Raw genomic sequence first — 19,803 nt, forward strand, 5'->3', positions numbered from 1 at the left:
ATTCTAGAGGGGTGGGCGTGGTGCATGTAAATGACTGTAATAATGTTAAATTCAAAACCATCTGTTTTATTTCTTAAACCTCCATCATGAACCGATACACACATACAACAGTCTCAAGAATCACTTTTAAATCAACCTCTTTTTTTGGTTGCATGTTTGTTCTTTCGTCACAGCCATTACAAATTCCAGTCGAAAATACCCGAATAGTTTGAGCAGACTAATTCAGTCCATGATTTAATTTCCATCTTAGAAAGACAGGCCTCTCGATCAGCTTTTACACAGGGTGAGTTTAAAAGGTGATAGTCAAGCTTTTATGTACAACACTGAGACTCTAACACCGAATTTTTTGTTTTCCCATCACTTAAGCAAGTCGAAATTCCACAAAGGATCACTGATTGAACATAACATTAACGGGATTCAGAGGATGGGATTTGTGCAACTCTGCATGATTTTTACAGTAATTCATTGCTAAGGCAACATTACAGATTTTAAGCACTTGCCTGCTGGTTATTACTAGAATGAGTACTGTTTTATATAAACACAGGAGATAAATCAGTTTTATAAAACATTAACATGGGGGTTGCATGGAATGATGCAAGGATTTGACTTTATAAAAATTAACAATTCTATACAAAATCACAACAAAATAATTCAGTATGGGATAGATAAGTAGTAAAATGTAATAGGTTGAAAAATATATCAATCTCTATTCATTTCTATAATTGGCCCAGTATTGGATTAAAAATTGCATAGTTTCCAAATTATTGCTTGTGATTTTGTAGCATGGATAATTAACACATTCTGAAGAAGGTCACGCCTATTCCCACCTGTGTGTGTGACCGCAACGTAGAAGCGCTATAGAATACAATACATAAGGTGAACGAGAATAAACGAATTCTCTTTTCTCCTAAAGGCAGTAACAACAATAAATACGTACATAAGATTAAGCATATAATGTTGTTGCTCTTTTTGCATCAGCCATAACAGGATACCGTGTCGAGCAGTCCCACAAATGTCTATTAGAATCACGAGTCGTGAAATATCGCGTTGAGCTGGGCGTTCATGACCCGCTCGTGGTGAGAGTGCCCGTCGTACGACATAATGTTCTCCATCGGTATATCACAGCGCTGCGTAGAGCCCGCGTAAAGAGACGCGTGTCCCTGCGCGCCGGCCAAGCCCGCCGCCTGATAGTGCATGGTAAAGGCGTAGTTCTTCTCGAATTCCGAAGAACCCTCGTGTTTGAAGGAAAAGTTCCCGTTGACGCTCAAAGGTGGGCTAAGGGGTCCGTCAAACGAGGGACTGGTGCAGTCTGTGAGCTGGGTGTCAAAGAACGGCTCCAGTGCGCTCCCGTACGCGTGCGGCTTGACGTGAAAGATGTGAGAGCTGTCCATTGTACCGTACGGAGGGCTGGGAAGACCGGGCGTCTGGTAGGAGTAGGGAAGAGCGGAAAAGGAAGCACTTGCTGTTTGCATATGTGGGGGCATCTCCTGGCTCTGCTCGGGCAGAAAAGTTCTGGGGTTCAGTTGGAGGCATCCTGCGACTAAATTGGTCGTCGGCTGGGACAAGCCCTTGCACAAGGCCTGCACGAAAGACATCAAATCCGGGCTTTTGCCCGACCTCAGGATTTCCGAGAGAGCCCAAATGTAGTTTTTGGCCAGTCGGAGCGTTTCGATCTTGGATAGCTTCTGCGTTTTGGAGTAGCACGGCACAACTTTGCGCAGGCTCTCGAGCGCATCGTTGAGACCATGCATGCGGTTCCTCTCCCGGGCGTTCGCCTTCATGCGCCTCATTTTGAACCTCTGCAGACGTGCCTTGGTCATCTTCTTCTTCTTGGGCCCTCGCCTTTTCGGTTTGGTGTCATCTCCGTCTTCTTCTTCCTCTTCTTCCTCCTCGTCATCCTCATCTTCGAGTCGGTTGAGTCCCACATCGTCGTCGTCGTCGTCCTCCATGTCCTTGTGCATGGGCTCGTTGGTCTTGTCCACGTCTCGCTCGTCTTGGGAGCTGCTGTGACACTTGTCGGTCCAGTTTGTGCTGGATTGCGACTCCAGCATCATGCTTTCCTCGGTGTAAGACTTCGTCATGTTGGAACTCTGCAAATTACACAAAAACCCTTTAAATATGCATTCATATGGTGTTTTTTTTTTCTTTCTCAGTATTGTCTTTCATAAAAGAGTCATGCAACACTTAAAGTGTGAAATGCACCGCACCTCCAAAATGCAACAACACATCACCTGTAGATGAATCATAGCTGCTTATACTTTATGCAGCTTTATTATGTAACAGTGTCTCCTAATCAGATAGAGCCCTTGTTGTAGTACACTTTGAAATAAAGAATTAAGGAATTTAGGATTGTGCTCCCGAAAACTAAGAAGTATTTTTTTATTATATGGTTATTAAGGAAAAACTGCTGGCTCTTTATAAGAACAATATTTTTTGCTTGTAAATTAGTTTGAAAGTACATTATCATAAGTAAATTACTATTGCCTTCCTGCTTAACACGACTGAACAAGATAAACCTTTTGAATCTTTTTCCTAACAACAAGAATTGAGCCGTATATTCGATAGAAGTTTAGAAATATAGACTGTAATATATATTTGTGTATGAATGCACTTTATGTAACAGCATCATTCTTTCCTTTTAATTCCCCCAACAGTAATTAATTACAAAGTGGCTGAAAAGGTGTAATGAACGTATCCGTGCAGGTTGGCACTTCTTCACCAATTTAAAGTAGGCCTAACAGATAACTGATTGATTTCCCCATTTTTTCTCTCCAATGTGTGCCCTTCATAATTAAATATCCGAGTTTACAACATCTTCACCATAAGAATTATCTAAATGATTTCGAGCTAATAGTCCATCACAAGTGAGTGAAATACAGACGATAGAATAAAGACAGAAACATCACATACCTAGGATTTGTTGAATGTCTTGTTATGATAGTTTCATGCCCCTCGTGGTGTGGGAAGTCCTGCGGATTGAAGTGGGTTGAATGTGGCTGCGCCGATGTGATGCTCTGGTTATATAGAGGTGCTGCTGATGCTGGAAGATGCGAGTGGATGTCTGTCTGCGGCTGCCTCTACAGTCCCACCCTGCGCCCGTGATTGGCATCTGGCCCCGCCCCTTCCCCCGGCACGCGCCATATGGCCGACTACGTCAGGAAAACGGCCTCAAGCGTCACGTGATCTCTTCCATTTGTATTCGCCAGAGCTCCGTATTCCGTCCCTTTGTGGCCGAAAGAAAGTGGCCATCTGTCGCCAGTTAGAGACTCCGTGGACCTGTTTGTACCCGCAGGATGGATTAACCCTTTCAAGCGTGGGACACATTCAATCACGACCGACTCTTTCTTTAGCCACATCCCGTTGTCTTAACGCGGACAATTCTTTATGCGTGTCCATAAATTAGCTCATAATCACCGAGTAGTTTTTGTCACTAATTATCAGTGCTGTCTAAAAAAAATGGGATAAATAACCCTAAGCCTAAATTGTTATTATTATTGTTATAATTGTGTTATCATTAGTCCTGCCTAGGCTATTTAAAAATAGCCTAAAAGAATAGAATTGTATTCTGATTATAAGAAAAGTTATACTATTGATGGTTTTGTGGATTGTTGGGGGGATTTGTTTGTCGCTAATCTTTTACAGATATCTCGTGCTATTGATTAAACAGTAATTGCAAAGTCTGGCTCGAGACCCCGGTAATGAGTCCCCCTCTTTTCAACGCTGGTCGGTCGGCACGCGAGTCGCACGCGCACTGACAAAAAGCCTGTTTCACGGCTCACTAACCTGATCCAACGTCCGAAATCTGCTGTTTTCTATTCAATTTAATATCATCGCCCTTCCAACCCCCTGTAAAAAGATAGACCAACGGGATGACCGTTGAAAAGGCGAGTATATAAACGAGGGAATAACTATAGACAATGGAATTTAAACGCACGTGGAGCGTGCATTTGTGCTCTGAGGAAATTGGGCTTTTTTTTCTGGAATTTTTTAATATCAACAGGAAGACATCTAATTCCATCTAATCATGCATTACATAAATAATAACTTTTGTTTTAGGATAGGATAGTTTTGATGTCCAATATAGCCAGACACAATTATAGGTTTGGTCAATAAGAGCATAGGCTATTAAATATTTTTGCAGATTTTGCAGGATTGCTTCTTCAATTATTTTTTTGTTCTATCTTCAGTGTGAGTTGAGCGTCTCGGCTATACCCGCATGCTGTTTGTTCATGCGTGGAAAATATTTCATTTCCATTGTTTGCTTATCTGTGCTTATCTCTCCCGACATCTGTTAATGGCCCACCGCAGACATTTGATAACCAGGTAACCGTGAATTGTCCACGAACACTCAGGGGCTCTGAGAGCTGCTAATCTTTCTCATAAAAATCGACAAGTTTGTGCTGGTCAAAGGTCCGATAGGAAGCCGTCTGTTTGCGTGTGTGTATCTGACTGTTGCCATGCAAACCCAGAGATGTGAGGAGAGTGATTTCAGCACCACTGACAGCAACTCAGTGTCACGTTTAGTTCATGCTATACTTCTGCATTTCTCATTTCTTCAACGTCCCACACACTCTTTATTTTATGTGGTGTTATATTAGTCTATAAATTACAGGCATATAAAAATATACAGGCCCATGATGATGTCATATTACATTGGAAGACATTGACACTGATTTTCTTTGGCTTAATACTGGGACAAGCAAGTAAATAAAGAGCTACAGTTAAATCACATTTGGATATATATATATATATATATATATATATATATATATATATATATATATATATATATATATATATATATATATATATATATATATATATATGCTATGTGAGGCATTTTTTATGACTTTAAGGGTTGGTAATTTAATTGAGTTCGTCTCAAGCCCCTAGCAAAATTAGAAAACTATCTTGAAGTAATTGTACATAGGTTATGCTATATACATTTTTTTTTTTTTTAAATCATAATTTCAAGTAGCCTACCGATACCAAAGGAACAGAAGTAGGTCGCTTCCGCTAAGCTTTCGTTAACATTAAGATGTTCCTCTCCCTCCCAGCACAACACGATATGAGGTCATACCAATGATATTTATTAATTATTTGACCTTTAACACCCTCTGCTTAAACCAACAGAGCTTTTCTCCGACTGAAACAGTAAATCCAAACCAGCCTCTCTCTGCTTGAATGGCTCTCCCGACTGAATAAACCCCTATCTTGTGTTTCACTGCGAGTTTCGTTGCCTTAATTACTTATGCAAAAATGCAGATTTGTATTAATTAGTTTGTCCGCTGATTAGTTCTGTGGTATTTTGGCGCAATAAATCATGCAGAGGCACTCATTTTGGCTGGTGACCCATCTGTGCAGCTCTGTGATGTGGGGTTTCTCTTCAAGGGCTGGTTTGTGTTGCAGGTAAGGCCACCTGCTGCATATGGGGCCAGTGCGGCCTCGAGATTTCCGAAGGATGACTCTTTTAATTCAGACACATATAACAATAAAATATACGGCTAACAGGGGTAAATGATTTCCATTACCAAGTCGTTAAAATTATATAGAGTACGCTAATAAAATGCAACAGATCATATAGGCCTACTTTAATAGCATATGCATATATCTATCTATTTTAACTAATGATACGTTCAGCAATCTAATAAAATGTGGCTGTTAATGTCATTAATTGTAAAAAAGTGCCTGTGTATGCTATAATATATATATTTAAATATAGCTAGTATAGTTATATAGTACATTTTTTTTTAACAAAAATGTTTTTACACAAACGAATTAGAAGTGTTTATTTAGGAAGCATGTATGTTTAAAATTGATTTATGATGCCTTAAAATATAACCTATTGACAAAAAACAACAACAACAGTATAACCTTGGATTTCGCTTTATCATATTTTACTGTATTGCAAATATATTATATTGTTTAAAAAACGTAATAGTCAAGGCATTTTACGTTTAATTGTGGTATTCACTTAAATCCTCAGTTCACTGGAACTCTGTGACTGAGATCCGAAGCTTCGGTCTGCAATTCTGAAGCGTCTAATGATGGTCACGTGCGCCATCTTCTGGTCAAATGGAGAAACTACACTCTCTTTCACAACGTCCACAGCTTGAATAGAATAGAATAGAATAGAATAGAATAGAATAGAATAGAATAGAATAGAATAGAATAGAATAGAATTACTATATATATATATATATATATATATATATATATATATATATATATATATATATATATATATATATATATATATATATATATATATATATATATATATATATATATATATATATATATATATATTGTATATATTGTAACCAGATTGTTATTATTATTATTATTTCCTAAAAAATAATTATATTTATGAAATACATTTCTTGAGACCACACTTCAACCTTTTTGTTACAACCTACCTCTATAGCTTATTTTATTTTTATCTTAATATTGAATTTTTTTTTGTAGGGCAACATTTTTTTATATAATTTATTATTATATTATATTATATTATATTATATTATATTATATTATATTATATTATATTATATTATATTATATTATATTATATTATATTATATTATATTATTGTAATTTAGTTTGAAGGGCATAATGTACTAAATTACTGTAATTTAAGAGGGGTTGGTATAGTGCTACTGCTATTGCAAACAAGCATCTGCAAAACTATCCCCGTCCTCCCCTACCTCAATAATCTTGAACATCAGTTTTACTGTAAATATACGCTAAAACATACTATAGTGTGCACAACACACAATAAAAAAAAGGTCATCGGCATTATTTGGGCAATCCAAAAATGATCTGGCATATATGGTGAAACTTCATCTTGCTAAATAGCACTGTAAATTCAGCTTATCAAATAAGGCTGGTATATCGTGTTTTTTAAGGGGCAGATCATATACGTTCTACTTATATCCACTATATATCATATTTTTGGAAACATTTAGGATTTGTGATATCAAAGGGATAACCACTGTTATGCTCATCTGAGATAAATTGCTTCAGAAATACTGACAGTGGTCCATAAATCAAGTTGTAACCATCCACTGGGTAATAGCATGAACACAATACCTCTTCCCATCTGTTTTATGGCAAAAGAACAGTAATTAAGATTCCACTGAGAAATGTTGGCAATACAATTGAATTGAATTAGCAATTACTTCAATTTTGCTGAAACAGTCATGCGTCACAAAAGCATATTTCAGCAGTCAACTATTTTTTATTAATCATTCTTTGTGAATATTATTCTTTAGCACTTAACACAGAGTGAATTAATTACATTACAGATGTTTTACTGTATGTTGGTTGATAAATACAGCTCTTACCAATCCAGCTGCCTCATTTTCAGCAGTAGATTTGACCATTGTGCAGGGACAGACTGCGGTTTTAAGGTCTCATGGTTAGATGTCTATCACAGGTGCTTCATCTTGGACGGATCGGGGCAGGTTAACCACTTCCTTGCCGTGTTCGGTAATGTAATTTCCTTTCTAGCTGATCTGTAGATTTACAGACATCTGTCAGATGTAGCTCACTAAAGGCTTATAGTTTACATACTCGCAATACTTGTTTTAACCTTACAGGTATTTTATGAGTTGACAACACTATCTATCTATCTATCTATCTATCTATCTATCTATCTATCTATCTATCTGTCTATCTGTCTATCTGTCTATCTATCTATCTATCTATCTATCTATCTATCTATCTATCTATCTATCTATCTATCTATCTATCTATCTATCTATCTATCTATCTATCTATCTATCTATCTATCTATCTGTCTATCTATCTATCTATCTATCTATCTAATGTCAAGTGTAACTGTTATTCAGTAATGTGGTTTGGATCAGGTAGGGATGGTGCACTGCATATCTTCTTCCAGCAGGTTTCAGGCCAGGCGTATTTTTTGGGCTCCGTCTCGCCCATGTTGTTACTTTTCACTTTTTTTTCCGGAAGCGGAAGCATTGTAGCCTACTTGAAGTTTTGGAATAGTTTTGGCAGATGATTCAGTGCAGATACTTTCTAACTATCAGCGCGCGATCATCATCCCGTCCTGTTGAGAGATGGTAAGATGAGTTTTTCTACTTTTTTAGGGCTGTTATATTCTTTAAAGTTTGTTTTTAATCTTGCGCGCTGTCATGCTGGGGTTGAGGTTGTTTAACGCGCAGATGTTCACTGAAATACAAACTTTAAAGTGCTCGTGCTAGTTTAATGCGTAATATGGCGTGTAGCTAAGCACGCTTGCGCTTATTTTCTTTACAGATTCTAGTGGAGTTGTTTTGCATGCGCATGTGATTGAAACAGTATAGTAGTCGTATTTGGAAAAGTAAAGAAAGGGAACTTTTGCACTGTGATGAACGTGCTTCTAGATTTAGTTTTGCGACTGATTGGATGACATTTTAAAAAAATTATATATATATATTTTTTAGGGGAATGTCTTCTTTGGTTGACGCTGATGATCATGCTTATGATGCCCATGTCAGGTCATGTCATGTCCATGTCACCTGCTTCATCCTCCTGTTTGTGTCCAAGTGTGAATTTTACAGCCTCATTAGAAACTCTTGATTTGCTTGAACGTTTGTGGTGTTTATTGGAATGATAGCTAATGTTCTTCATAGCTGATCATATCTCCTTCATTGCATTCTTGATGCATTTTTTTTTTATCAAGCCAGATGAATAGAAGAAAGTATTAAGTCATTTAGGGCCACCCAAAGCTCTCACCTAAAGTGGCAGCTGTATTTAGGCCTATGTTTATGTTATGTCGATCATCCCAAATGACACAGTCGTCAAAACTTTGTCTGGAAAATATGTTTGATTTGATGTTTTGTTACGTTGATCCATCCGGGAAGCTAATAAAGGCATTATGAAGTGAATCGAGTTTTTGTTTATTTTGTTTTTACATAAGAAAATATCCATATTTAAAACTAAAGTAAAATATCTAGTTGCCGGCATATCGCCTTCTGTATTCAACTTAGGCTACTAAGAAATTATAGCGCCAGAGATGCTTTTTCCATTAATTGAATACAGAAGGCAGTATCTTAGCTAGATTTTTTACTTTATAATGTGTTAAATATGGATATTGTTTTTACACAAATGCATCACAAATGCAATGCTTCAGAAGGCCTTTATTAACTGCCCCCGGAGCCGTGTGGAGTATGTTTATGATGGATGGATGGGTGGATGGATGCACTTTTTTGAGCGAGCCCCATTCACTGCCTTTTTTATAAAGCTTGGAAGCGTCAGGTTAATATAACTCTGATTGTGTTCATCAGAAAGAAGAAAGCCAAATACCCCTAGGACGTCTTGAGGGTGAGTAAATAATGGGGTAGTTTCCATTTTAAAGCGAAGTAATCCTTTTAATGGCATTACTTTTACCATAATGTGGAATTTGGATCAAACGTTTTCGCACACTGACATGTAACTGTCAGTTCGAAGTGAGAACTGCATGAAGCAATTTATCATTCAGATTAAAAGATCAGTTATTCTGTTTTAAATTAATTACTTGATTAATTAACTATTGGTGTGTCTTATCATTTATTCGATTAATGTACACTATTAAAATGTTTAGGGTCTGTACTTTTTTTTTCCAGCAAGGATATACATTCAATTAACCAAACATGACAGTAAAGACATTTTTAATGTTATAAATACTGTTTTTTTTTACTTTCTATTCAGCAAAGAATCCTTAATTAAATGTATCACGATTTTCACAAAATATTAAAGAGATAGTTCACCCAAAAATCAATGGGGTCCATCAACTCTTTGGTTGCAATCATTTGAAGTCATGAAGAAGCAAATAAATGCAAAAGGCGCTCAATACAATTTTTTAGACATTACTAAGGGTAGCATAAACTAGAATAGGGAGGGATTAAAGGAAAGTGAAAGTGCATTTTTTTTCTGGTAGGGGTGTAGACAAAGCAGGTGGATAAAACCGTAATACATTTTTACTGTACTGTTGATCAAATATAACCTCGGCGAGCAGATACTTCTTTCAAAAACATTTAAAAAAACGACTAACCCGTTTCTTTCTTATTATTTTTAAATTTCCCATCTCACAGGCCACTTGGGATCGTTCAACGACCATGAGTGCTTCACTGACATCAGTTTGAGAACCACTGGTTTAGATTCGCATATCTTAAGCTTTTGCTCTTAACCATTGTCAGTGTTCCTAGTTTAGTCTAGTGGCTCTCAAGTCTCCTTAAGTTCATTCCACTCTCTCATGTTCATGACTTTTCTACAGTTTTATTGCAAGTAGGGCAGCTGTGTTCTATGCAAACATAAAAGTCAGGGATGTGGACTGTCTTCTGGGTGTCTTCAGATAACATTGATCGGGTGTAAACACAGCTGACGTGTGTGTAAAAGAGTGTGTTTGAGCGAATGAGAGCGCTGGTGTGTATTTGCAGAGATAACACTGGTGAATCCGTGTGCTGTAGCATGATTTACAGCATTCCTGCCACAGGGAGAGACCATGCAAACACGTTCTTAAAGGAAAAGTCCACCCCAAATAGGTTATTCACACCTGTAGATGGATTTGTGGTAGGGATAGTCTGAAACTGAAGCTGTAATAGACTGTAAGAGCTTTCAGATCTCATTTGCGGTTGTTTTATTCAAACTTGCTGCATCGCAATCTGTAGAATTTCCATGTAGGAGCTCTATCTCTTTAAAAAGAGAAATCAGCATCAATCAGTACTGGTTGGAAAAGTAAGCCGAGTTTTTGTGTTAACAAGTCTCGAGTTGCTTTTCGTGGAAAATGTGTCACGCTAACTAAACAAAAGGTGTGGCTCTGTTTTCTTAGCAAAGAACAGTTATTTACAATAGGAAGTTAGATTATATTAAAGAGAACCATTTCAATCGATGCTACTGAAAGTCATTGGAACTGCGTATTATGTTTCCTTCCCTGGTCTAGATGCCATCCTGATTAGTTTGGCTTAATGCCTGCTGTTTCAGATCCAAAGTACAGTTTTATAAGCCATCAGCAACAATAATCCCATATTAGACATGCAAAACAGTTGCTACGTGCCAACTGCTGATGGAAGTCTGTCACACGAAAGCAAAAAGTTTCCGGAAGCATTTTAGCAATCTTCTGCCTCATGAGAAGCATCTTATAAACGACAGGAGAAGTTTGTCCTAAATGGGTTGTTTTATTTTCCTTGTGCATAAAAACAAACCAGAAAAGGTCCTCTGTGGCTAATGTGAATGGCTATTGGAGGCTTTGTCCACAGGAAATGAATTCAGCTAGGGGCCTGAAACAGACACGGCTTAGTGAAACCTCGAGAAAAGCTTCAAAGAGACTTGAGGGAAATGACACTGTATGTTGTACAGTCTACAGTACTCTTTAATAATTGTAAAATAAGGTTTAGCAGATGCTTTATAAACCCCACAAAATGATATGGTGACAAGCAGTTTTCTTAAAATAATAGGACGTTTTGCAGGTTTTTTTTTTAAAATGGCCAATAGCCGTGAACTATGAGTTGATATTTGCTATTGCTATAGTCAGATGAGGAGAGAGAGATATTCTGTTGAGCAAAAAAATTAACACGGTTATGAGTATTCAGTCATTATTTTTTGGACGATTTTGCTGTCCATTTTTGACCATTCCAAAGTATGCACTAACTCGATCAAAAGTGACAGTAAAGACATTTATAATGTTACAAAAGATTTCAAATGAATGCTGTTCTATTGAACAAAAAAATGTTGTAGTATATTATAGTAAAATTACTCTAGTAAATACTATAGTGTTTTTGAACCATACTATAATAAATGTAGCAAAGTGTAGTAAATATTATATACTACAATTTACTTTAGTGTCTTTACTATAGTATGGTAATTTACTGTAATACTACTATAATAGACTATAGTATTGTTTTATGTGGGAATTCATGGTTTCAAAAAAATATTACCTTTAATTTTCAACATTGATACTAATAAGGAAAGTTTCTTGCACTCAATCATCATATTAGAATGATTTCTAGAGGATCATGTGACACTGTAAATATGCTGAAAAAAATCAGATTTCCATCACAGGAATAAATTACATTTTAAAACAAAAAAAATCTTACTGACCACAAAACACTTGAACTGTAGTGTATCTGCCAAATGTTAATGTCAGCTTTTAAGTACTACCAAAGTCCTTTTGAGACAAGTTATTTCACATGGCGGCCATCTTTGAAACACCTCTCGGGCATGCACGTGCAGCTCCCTTTGAATGGGGAAACATCAAATTCTCCAAAACTGTTCGCAGAGCTTACAAAATGAAAACAATGACAATAGCTGTTTCATAAATTTTGTTTCTAAATGGTCAAATCATGACAAAAAACGGAATTTTTCAGCCTGGACAAAGCTGATGAAAATCAGAAGGGCCATTGAAGTGCCTCGTAAACGCTTTATTCAGTGTGTTGGGGTAATTTCTCCTGAAATGACTCCCCCCTTTTTTTTAAAACGGCCAATAGCGTTTCCGTTAACATCACACTTTGACTAGAGCCTTTCTGTTCGGTAAAGCCACAGTCCTCCTAATCTCTAACTATTTATCATCATAAACTCCTCCATATCGATTTGAAATATAGCATTCTGTGCAGAATTTAAATGGGTCCGATATGTTTTGTTGTCTGCGCTGACTTGCGCATATGATCTCCTGCGCTCTTGTGTCTCTAGTCTAGACCAGAGCCGTTAGTGTGTGTGTGTGTGTTTTGTGGCGTTGTGCTTGAAACTAACGTGAAACCAGACTTTTTTTGCGGATCATTCTGGATAATTTCCTATCACATATATGGTGCACTATATGCCATTCACCATGTAGAAAATAGTAAATGTGTGAAAAACTGTCCAATTTCAGCCGCATTGTAAGCGTCTATTTATGGGGCGGGACACTCCAGACTCCAGAGCATTTGATTGGATATAAGATGTAATGAGAAGCTGAAGTCTGTGATGATAAAATCTGTGATCCATTTGAACGGAAGTGAGAGACTGTAAGTTTTGATTGCTTATATCTGCTAAATGCAAATTTCGTCATTGTTTTGGAACACACCAGCTTATTCAAAACCTTAAAGCTAACATAGTAAAAGCTAAAAACTAAAGTTTTGTTTTCAGGGAGCCTTTAAGCACAGCAGAACACTGTTCCTTTAGCAACTGGAGCTTGCTGCAGTGACGCAAGGACTTTACAACGATTGGCTCATTTATTTTTTGAAGTTGGCGCTTATTCGTCATATTGAGCGTTGCACTTTCTCCCATCCATAAGTAATTGGAGTACATCGTCTTTCCATATATAAAGTCTTTGGTAGTACATGACCTCAAAGCCTCATCACTCCAGTTTTATATTTTAGATAGCAGTGAGCTAGCCTGGATGCCAGCCGGGGGGGAAAATGGCATTCGGGAGCTTAAATGTGTGTTATTTTATGCTAAAATTCGCACTCACGGGTCTATATATCACATAATTTGAGATCGCTTCAACCCTCGCACATGGAAAACAACCCTCGGGAAAAACGCAGACTTGGCAACACAGTGCAGTTGAGTTCTCTTGACATTTGACAACTAACGTTATGCGTCGCTCTGATTGGTTGTAGGTCTATCCAACTAATGTCTTTCCTGGTTCGGTTGAAACACGCCCCATAATCACAGCCCAATAGAGCAGTTTCAGACTCATATTCTGATTAGAATTGAGTATGACCACGTCAGGCTGGCATGTGCCAGATAGATGAGACATTATTGGAAAATGAGAACTAGTTTACCTGATCTCAAAAGCATTTAGCCCTAAGGCTGGTGCTTGCTAAAAAGCAAAACGGTGTATGTTATACCCCCTTTATTGTGTGAAAATCAGAGTATAATGACACTATGACAAGTTACTTTAAAACTTGTTACTTTTACTAATAAAATGAGATTACATTATAGAACTAGTTCACCCAAAGATGAAAACTCTGTCCTCATTTACTCAACCTGTATGACTTTCCTTCTTCTGTCAAACACGAAAGATGTTTTGAAAAATATCTGTTTTTGTTGTTGTCGTGTTTGTTTTTGTCCATGCAATGAAATCCAATGAGGTGATTTTCATTTGGGTAAACTTTCCCATTAATGTGATCTAAGAAACACCAATGTTAAATAAATAGTTATCTATATTAATAATAAAAATGCCAAGATATAGTTTATTAGCCTAACTGTAGACTGTTTTTTAACACACTTTCTGATGCTTATTCTTGTATGTTTTGTACTGTGACGGGTATTAAGGCCGAAGAAAAGATCAGTTCATGTGCTTCTTCTGCAGCAGATCAAACAACCCACCATAACACAATGTTGAATGTTAATAAAGAACAGTGTTCACAGATGTGAGTTTATATACTTTTTCCATTGACTTTAAAAATGACACATCTAATCATAATTTAGAGTTTTGTATTTACATTTTAAGCTTTTTGACATTTTGTATCCCCACTTGAAATTCTTATGAAAGTGCTGTCATTAAATATTCACTACTTCTGGCAATGCTGTAGGCAATTCCGCGCTCTGAATTAAGCAGGGCATCTAAGAGTAGTTGGAATGAAAAGCAGTGCACTCATAATCAATCTCCTGAACTTTATAATACATGTGCTGAGATGTTTACAGTACTGCTCTGAGGAAGCATGGCGGTCTGATGGATCTTCCATCGGTTTGTCTCATCAGCTCCTTCCTATTGCTTTCCATATTTCTTCCATAATCAGATCCTTTGCCGAGGCCTAGTTCCTGGGATTCCAGCCAGCCCTCCTCCAATGTCAGTGCTGTTTATCACTGTGTGTGTGTGTGTGTGTGTGTGTGTGTGTGTGTGTGTGTGTGTGTGTGTGTGTGTGTGTGTGTGTGTGTGTGTGTGTGTGTGTGTGTGTGTGTGTGTGTGTTTGTAATGTTATGAAAAAAATAAAGCAGATTATTTTTATTATTCACTTAAACTTTATATGGTGCTGCTGATTTAGAGAGTTTGAAATCGGAGCCTCACCTGTTCCTGAGTGAATCCCAGTTTCTGGTGCATGCTCGCGGTAACACCCTGGGTGCTCCATATGTTTGTTTCACACTGCGCAAATTGAAACCCTGGGAACCGCTGACCTTGCTCAGGCTAATGATTAAACGGTTTTATCATAATGCTGGTACATGGTGTGTCTCTGTGGCTGGATCTTTAACAAACAGGCAGCCGATGAGAAGGCCAAAGCTTTTTTTTTTTCAAAAAGCTTTTTTCAAAGGTTTATGTGGCTGTTCTATTCTGCCTCTAGTTGTTCAGATCTGATGCAACTCATAAATAAGGAAACCATTAGGATTGTGAAGCAAGATCCGGTTCTATTTTTTTTCAACAACAGAAAGAAAAAAAAATACTCTGGAACATTCATTTCATGACTTTTTTCCTCCACCACTATTTTGAGTTGTGAGTTTTTCTCATCTTTCTATTGGGATATCCTATATAATGACATTGTTTGAAGTCTGCCTCTTAAACAACTGACTCTTATGAGCTGATTCTTTTTAATGAATCACTCTAATGACTCACTGAGTCAGCCAATGGTTTTTGACTTGACTTGACTTGACTTGTTTTTCAATATTTAATGCATATTTGAATACATCTTGCAAGTTTTTATAACAGCCACCATTTAAATATTAAACAAAAGAAACAAATTGGCAATGATGTAACTGTATCATTAATACACTGTCAGAAACAAAAAGGTATAGTGCTATCACTGTGGTGATACCCTAAGCTAAGGTACAAAAGTGAAGAAGTATATCTTTGTACCTTACTCACCACTAAATGGTACATATTAGTGCCTTAAAGGGTACATATCAGTACTTTAAGAGTGTGTATAGGTACCTTAAAAATGCATATTGCTACTTTTTGTATTGTACCTGATATATCCCAAATAATCGATATTGAATCGAATCGAAATCGAATCGAACTGTAAATTTTTTGTCAATACACAGCCCTATTTGTTAGATACATTATATACACTACCTTTCAATAGTCTAGATTCGGTAAGATTAAAAAAGGGAAAGAAATGTCTTTCATGCTCACCAATTAAAGGGGTACTTCAGCGCTGGGAAGATGGATCTGTATTTAAACTGGGTCATAAATGTAGTAGAAATGTGAAATTATTTGGTGCTTTCTAGACTGAGAAAAGACAAAAAATGTGTTTTTGTCTCATGGGGATGAAAGACTACAATTCCCAGAATGCTTTGCTCCCCTGTGAGGCCAGTTCCAAAGCCACCTCTACTGAATCCCTTTTACTTTCCCACCACCGCGTTCATCTTCATAAAATCTGTTCAGTTAAAGAACAGTCAATATATTGTGATTTAGCCGCTGAGGAAGTGTTAGCACAAACGCAGCAGGAGTTTTACACACATAGTGATGAGCTGAATATGAGCTCGTGATGAGAGCTGAGGTAAACGCGTCCACACTCGCGGCAGTAGTTCTCAGCGCGTGTTCAGTCTGGCCTGTGTTTCAGTTCATGCCTTTGGAAGATTAACTTTCATAGGAATTAACTTGAGAAGATAAAATACTCACTTTGCTCCGTTGGCCACACAGTTTCCATGAATGCCTGAGCCGAGCTGAGCTTTGAGTGCGAACCCATCCCCCACGCGCGAGTTGAAAACAGCTCCCTCATGTGGAAATAGCTCCCTCTGCTGGCTGTAGTCTTTAGCGTCTGGCCAAGCATTTTACCGATGACGATATTTGCGCCACCGGAGTAATTTTTCCAGAAACAAAATGCATAAATCTCTTGTCTCAGGGAGATATGAGAGGGGGGAGCACGATCATTCGAATATATTTCAGGGTTTCTACTGACAGAAAGCCATTTGCTAATCGCTGAAGTAACCCCTTTAATGCTGTGTTTATTTTATAAACCATAATATTATCTTCAGTGTCACATGATTCTTCAGAAATCATTCTAATATGATGATTTGCAGTGTTCTTTGATGAATAGAAAGTTTAAAATTGCATTCAATTTAAATAGAAATATTTATACATTAGGGCTGTAACGATACACCAAACCCACGATTCGGTTCGTATCACGATTTTTGACCCACGGTACGATACAAACCTCGATATGGGGGGGACAAAACAGTTTTATTCTGTACAGTATTCTGTAGCCTATTTTGCCGTCAATACCATATATCTGTATGGTCAATAGGCTACTGCCGACGTTTTCTTTGCGGTACCAATAGGCAATATATATTTAACATGAAGTATAGGGCCTCCTGTACATCAATACCAACAGAAGCGCCGCGTCAGACACGCTTCTGGTGTGCAAAGAAAGAGAAAACGCCACGCAGCCGCCCCGTGGATGACACGCAACAGAAACGCCACGCTCACACCACTTTGCCAGCCGTTTGGGGAAGCTTCTTGAAACATTTACGGCAAATTGTGTGGGTCTTGTCAACTACACGATAGCCATCCTTGTTCTCCACCGGGTAGCTGAAATGTTGCCATACTTCTGAATTAAAAGTTGGACCTGGACAGGAAGGATAATTCTGGGAGTTGGAAGGGGTGTGTCTCGATTCTGCCTTCTCAGATCGCGATACAGGTTCGTGGACCTGCGTATTGCGATTTCGATTTCATATCGCATATCGTTACAGCCCTATTATACATCTTTACTGTAACGTTTGATCGATTTAATGCATCCTTGCTGAGTAAAATTATTAATTTCTTCAACAATAAAGAGAGAAAAAGATCTTAGTGACTGCACACATTAGAATAGTGTAGAGTTGAATAGAGTTGTTAAAGTACTCAACAATTCATTAAGGTACCAGGTAATGTTTTTTTTTGCTTATTTCTTGACATAAGTGGCATGATGACATTAGTTTACACACTCTGAGGTATTGTTTAGGTGTAAAATAATCTAACTAACTTCACTGTATTGTACATGCACTGTGTTGAATCTGTAATTAAGTTACATCATTAGCCCTCTAAACGCTGCTCACGTCCCACACCTCCCCGTTTCACTTCTTGGGTGGTAGAGTAACTGTGACAGAATGTCCTGTTGCTTTTGCCACTTATAAAGTATCAAGATCCGTCAAATTGTTTGTTTGACCTTGTGCGTTACCCTGGCACCCTGTTCTCTCTCATTGTACCTTGCTCTATTGCAAGCTTGTGGAAACGCAGTGTCTAGAATACAAATTGTGCCATAAAGCAGACACTTGGATTTAAAAGGAAAAAAACAATTAATCTGTGTGTGCAGAAAGACAGGGTTTTTTTTCTGCCTTTTGCTATTAGAAACAATTTTCATTAAATTAACAGAGAAAATGAGCAGGTCCAGGTGGAATCAGCCTTGATTTAAGGGTAATAGGCATAATAATGATCTTAAAATCATTTTTTGGAAGTAGTCTTTTGATGTAAACATCAAACTGTATGTGCTAATATGGTAGAAACTAGACAAATTGGGTAGGTGCCTGACCTTGTCTCAGGAAATGTACAAAACTGTACAAGGTAAAATAAATATTTATACAGTTTTCATTTTGTTTAGCTGTGTATCACAAACAGTTATGGTGATTGGTTAGGTCGCCATTTGATGTTGAAAGTATATGGATCTTGAAGCAAAAACATTTAAAGATTGCTACATTATCATACGCAATAACTGCATGATATGATTTTGCTTTTGTCTACTAGCACTGTAAGTAAACTGTGATGAATGTGTGCATTTAATTAAAAAAAAATAGGCTAATAACATAAAATAATTGAATTCGGTGTTTTTTTTTTTTTTTGTTTTTTTTTTTTTTACTTTGCACTAATGATTTTCACCAATAATATTTGGGTCTTTATCGACCCGGATCTATATCTAGCACAGATGGATCTCTACCTGTCGCGATAATATAAAACCCCCCTGATATTAGAGTATCGATTACAGAAGAATAAAATAAAGCATTTTACCTTTTGGATTTTGGAAGGGCTCAGTTTGAGCAGATGTTTTATACCATCGTCACTGTCATCGTCAGAACTCATTTCCCCAATACGTTAAAGGAACTGTATGTAAGAAATGTATTTCAATTAATCATAAAATGGCCCTGATATGTCACTAGAAATTAAGAAATCATGTTAATTTCAAATTCTTCTATCACTGACGACAGTAGTCCGGCCAGGATATTGTCATTTAAAAGTTGTTGTTGCAGTCCTCAAATGATGTTGATGTTGACATGTTGTGTTTTGGCCTGAAGCTCCTCCCTCCACCTATTGACCAATCATGAAGTCAGTAGTGTTTCTGCATCCGGGTTGCCAGATCTGCTCTAGTTACCACAGCTCCAGATACAAACGCTTCTGCTGATCCTGCAGCCTTTTTACTACAGCCTTCTAGAGTTATGGCCTTCTTACAACTGGTTCATTCATTCATTTTCTCTGACCAGGTATCTATCTGATTGCGAAATTACCAGGAGTAGGCCTTTTTTTCGAGACGTATTTAATTCCGATCACTCAAACAAACCAATTCAGAAGGGCCATGAAAGCATTTCAGACGAAACTGGACAAATGTAAATGTATCTGGTTGTTTAAATCACGTTGTGTAAATTTTACTCCTGGCAAACGGTGTGAAAATTCCAAATTCGAATATCAATTCAAATAGTTTTTAAAAAGCAAATTTCGAAGGTAAAAATGAATATTTGAATTTATAAAAAAATAAAATGAATTGGGGGAAAAACGCCCACGGTAGTAAAGGTGTGGCTGTCTGCTTTGCGAGTGGGCACGCGCATGGGAGCGCTGTCGCGCCTGAAGGTTCAGGGACAGGTCACAGGAGTCACTGCTGAAGTTGGCGCGTCTTGCATGGAAGATGGCAGAAAGTACACAGCCCAACTCGACCGTGGCAGAGA

General features: G+C 37.5%; 2 protein-coding genes and 1 long non-coding RNA gene across 4 annotated transcripts in view; 1 reads left to right on the forward strand and 2 right to left on the reverse strand.

The window, feature by feature from the left end:
• Positions 1-45: 45 nt before the first annotated feature.
• Positions 46-3,070, reverse strand: neurod1 (neuronal differentiation 1). Its single transcript, XM_067444439.1, has 2 exons — positions 2,911-3,070; positions 46-2,090 (listed from the first exon to the last, which is right to left on the reverse strand). Exon 2 carries the CDS (start codon positions 2,079-2,081, stop codon positions 1,026-1,028), a length of 1,056 nt encoding a protein of 351 aa, XP_067300540.1. The 5' UTR covers positions 2,082-2,090; positions 2,911-3,070; the 3' UTR covers positions 46-1,025.
• A 4,894-nt stretch (positions 3,071-7,964) lies between these two features.
• Positions 7,965-19,803, forward strand: part of itprid2 (ITPR interacting domain containing 2) — a 64,780-nt gene continuing 52,941 nt past the window's right edge. For both annotated transcript variants that reach the window (XM_067444440.1, XM_067444441.1), the window contains exon 1: positions 7,965-8,084. The gene's annotated coding sequence lies outside the window, so the exon portion shown is untranslated. The remainder of the gene's footprint in view (positions 8,085-19,803) is intronic.
• LOC137076165 (uncharacterized) lies at positions 14,378-15,365 on the reverse strand. The gene is made up of 2 exons (XR_010905218.1): positions 14,969-15,365; positions 14,378-14,756 (listed from the first exon to the last, which is right to left on the reverse strand). It is a non-coding gene; the product is annotated as an uncharacterized lncRNA (long non-coding RNA).

Source organism: Pseudorasbora parva, chromosome 5, assembly GCF_024679245.1.
Source record: "Pseudorasbora parva isolate DD20220531a chromosome 5, ASM2467924v1, whole genome shotgun sequence".
Lineage (NCBI taxonomy): Eukaryota > Metazoa > Chordata > Actinopteri > Cypriniformes > Gobionidae > Pseudorasbora > Pseudorasbora parva.

What these genes read in the sequence shown, in the direction of transcription:
- neurod1 (XM_067444439.1), bottom strand. Translation starts at nt 2,081, where the DNA reads ATGACGAAGTCTTACACCGAGGAAAGCATGATGCTGGAGTCGCAATCC.